Genomic DNA, 3,624 nt, shown 5'->3' on the forward strand with positions numbered 1-3,624 from the left:
CCAGTTCAGTGGGTGGCTGCAGGTGGTATGGAAGGAGCTGCCCATGTCTCTGAGCCTTGCCTTTCGCATGCAGCGATCTCCTATGTGTGGAGACAGAACTGCTCTTCTCGCAGCTTGTGGGAGGGCCTGAGGGTTGGAGGCATCACCCATAAATCTCTTTGCTTGCCCTTCAGAAAGGGCTGCACTTTGCCATTGCAAGCTCTTGCATTGTTGTATTATCTGTCCTCCACAGCTACCAGTGTGATTGCAGTGACACAGGCTTTGAAGGTGAGTAGTACACTGGCATGTGCTCTGCCCTGTTGAATGACAGCTGCACAGGTTGGGTCAGAGGGGATGGCGATGTGCTCTCTGCAGTGATGCACTGAAAGCCACCCAGATGATTTTGGCTGGGCAGCTGCCTCAAATAGTGGGCATGTGCCAGTGCTCCTTTGCTGTGTGTGCCTAATACAAGCAGCTTTGAGTGGTAACCCCTCCAGCCACCCCCACTCAGGGCCCTTCTTTAGTATCCTGCCAAGTACTCGGCAACTGGAGCTTGGTGGTCTTCATGGCTGTTCCCATGAGCACAGGGAAGACTGTGGAGGAAGCGTCTAGCTCTCTGCAGTCCCATATAAGACTTTAAGTCTCCCCACATAGTGCAGCGGCTGCTCTTGTGGCAGCTATGCCCATTGCTGGCGGGGAGGAGGAAGAGAAGAAAGGCTTGCCTACTATATGCTCCTTGAGTGCGAGGTCCCTGGGGTATTCGACAGAGCTTCTACTCTTTCCCTACTTTTTAAACTGTTTGCAGGAGCATGGGTTTGGGAGTGTGTGTGGGTTCATGGAGGACAGAACAAAGCCCTGCTTGGAGAATGTGGGAGTTTGGTTTCTTGCTTGTGGAGGGAATGGGGTCATGATCTCACCTCTGCTACTGCCTCATTGGATAATCTTGGGCAATTCCCTTCACCTCTCTGTGCCTAAGTTTCCCCCTTTTATAAATGGGGATAACTACCTGTTTGACAAGTGGATATTGAGGGACAAGTCATGCCTCTGAAGGGTCCCTGGCATCTCTGGAGGGAAAGATACTAAAGAAGAGGCAAAGACCTTTGGCTGGGTGTGCCCATGGCCTCCGGCTGGCTGCTTAAAGGTACTGATGTCCTTCTAATGGGATTGTGCCTTCAATCTCAAAGGGGAGACCTGCTCCATCAACATCGATGAATGCGAGTCCCAGCCATGTCAGCACGGAGCACGCTGTGAAGATCTGGTTAACAGCTTCCTTTGCCATTGCCCACCGGGATACTCAGGTAATGCTGGTGTCTGGACTTGGATGAGCCTGAGTGGCTGCTTATTGAGGCACATTCTGGCCTTAGGGGTGTTTAACTGGATTCAAGCACTGATGGACAGGGGCTGCCATAGCAGGGAGATGAGTTGGGCAGATAAATGTGGGGGACTTTTAGTGTGAGACTTTTTCTTTGCAGCTGCTGAGGGGAACAGCCCCCTGGCTCTGTCTGTCTGCCTTGCTACTGCTGCATCTCATTTCAACCCTCAGATAAAAACATTCCTCCTTCATTCTCTGTAACGTTGAATCATCCTGCATTTCAACACCTCAGTGCTGTTTTGAGCTGTAGTTTGTATAAAGACACACTGCAGACCTAGCTTGCATTCTTCCAGCCCTCGGTTCAATATAACCTGCTCCATGTGTTGTCAGGCTGCCATCTCGTGGGGGAAAGACAAACCTGAAGCTACAAGAAAGCCTTGTGTAACTTTTCCCAGGATAGCCGGGAGCATGGTCTTGAGTCTGCATCTAGCCTTGTCTATAAGGAAAACATTTTTCCCCTTGGATTAGTATATATGGATCTAGCTTTGCTGGTATAACCCCCTGCATGGATGCTCTTATTCTAAACCAGGTACCTTTAGACAAGTTTGCTTCCCTGTCTTCCCACTAACAGCTGCTAAATCTGAAAAGCACTTTGGTGTCCATGGGGGGGGTGAACTTCACACCTCAGGTTATCCCACAAAAGCATTCCTTTGTACCTGGACGGGTGAGAACAGGCTTTATTCCAAGGTCTAAATTGCAAGTGCAAAGACAGTTAAGGTGCAGCCCCCATGAGCAGAAACCTCTTCCAAGGGGAATGTCTTCAAGTTCTTCCAGTCTGTCCGTGCTACCAGTCAGAGTTCTTGTCTCTCTGTGCATCCAGGGCCGTTTCCCTCCCTCAGTGCTTTGGCACTGCTCAGAGAGCGGGGATTTTATTTCACTTCACCAAACCACAGGTTTGCTTAATCCCTTCAAAACCCTTGGCCTGCTCCTATGGGCAGAAAAGCCGACACATGCACAGGATGGGGAGAGATGGGGGAGCCGGGGTGTTCATTCTGCGGGATCTGTTTTGGGTTCATTAGTACTTGAAGGGGATTAGGGTCAGGTTGCCCTTCTGGATCTTGCCTTTGTTTAAAGGACTTTGTCGTGTTTGAGGTAGTTCGGAGACATTAACACAGTGAAAGGTTGGGAGCAGCAGGTGGGGAAGTCACATTTTGCCCCTCTGTGAGCTCAGTGAGCTGAATGAGTGCATGTGGAGGAGTGAAGCTGACAGGGAAATAATAGCAATTAATCTCCCCTGCTTTGTCAATTAATTCCAGTATAGACCTGCCGGGTAAACAGCTTATTACTTCATATTAGGATCACAGAACAACTTTGTGAAGCTTCCCATAATGTTTCTGTTCAAAACCCATTTTTGCGGTGGCTTAGATCTGCCATGAGCTTGCGTTTAAGCTGCCTTCTGTGATTAAAGTGAACTTGCTACTCTGATGTAGGCTGCTTTTCAGTTTCTCTCCAGGAGCCCTTTCCCCCATCTCAGGAATTTGGGGAGTGTTGGGATAACATTGTGAATCATCAGAAATTGCATTCATCCATGTGTTAACTGTCTACGTGCTGGCTTGGGCTGGAGTACAGCTGGGAGACGAGACGGCTTATGTCTCAAAACGTGAACTGTTTCAAAAGTAATAAACAGTAAATGGAAACCCAGCACCCTAGTCCCGTCAGAACCACACGTTGAGCTAGGACACCGGATTAGCAGGTCTAGGAGAGTATCTGCTGTATAGGCCTTGTGACCTCTGCACTTAGTATGTCCTAGGGAGCTGAGGTGATGTCAGTGTGTGCCTGATTCCCTTTGCCATTAGGGGATGGGCTGGATCAGAGGGGCACACAAGAGGAAAATGAGTCTGGCTTGGAAACAAGAGCTATTGCAGTCAATCTAAGGGCAAATTTCCACCCAAGGGAGAACCAGGCTGAAGGGGAACAGCAGTTGTACAGATGGATCTGGCCCTGGGGTCACTGTATTATCTGGAAAGAACATGACCTCTTGATCTCGGTGGTTTTAGTGTGGTGTGGTGACAGTTCAGGACAGGAATGAGGAAGAAAAGTATGTTCATTTGGATATACTTGGGAACTGGAAGAATGTAATTACTGATCTGGGATTTGGGCAGTTCATCCATGAAAAAAGCCAAATGAGCACTAGTGGCTTGACTGCACTTGTTTTGTACCTCATCCCAGCGATGGGAGCTGTAGGAGCACAGTGCCATCTAGCATTGTGCTGCAGCATGGGGTCAGCTGGAGTAAAAGATGAGCACTACTCACTCCATGGCAAAGATCACCTC

The 3,624-nt window shown here is 49.2% G+C and overlaps 1 protein-coding gene across 3 annotated transcripts in view; it reads left to right on the forward strand.

Moving 5' to 3' along the window:
- The window catches only part of CRB2 (crumbs 2, cell polarity complex component), a 76,892-nt gene that overhangs the window by 30,659 nt on the left and 42,609 nt on the right, over nt 1–3,624 (forward strand). For all 3 annotated transcript variants that reach the window (XR_002096238.1, XM_019510875.1, XM_019510874.1), the window contains exons 6-7: nt 259–267; nt 1,164–1,277. Coding sequence is in view for 2 of the 3 variants with exons in the window: in XM_019510875.1 (XP_019366420.1) it covers nt 259–267; nt 1,164–1,277 (123 nt within the window). In the remaining variant the exon portion in view is untranslated. The remainder of the gene's footprint in view (nt 1–258; nt 268–1,163; nt 1,278–3,624) is intronic.

This window comes from Gavialis gangeticus, unplaced genomic scaffold, assembly GCF_001723915.1.
Source record: "Gavialis gangeticus isolate Ggan-Ray unplaced genomic scaffold, GavGan_comp1, whole genome shotgun sequence".
NCBI classification, from domain to species: Eukaryota; Metazoa; Chordata; order Crocodylia; family Gavialidae; genus Gavialis; species Gavialis gangeticus.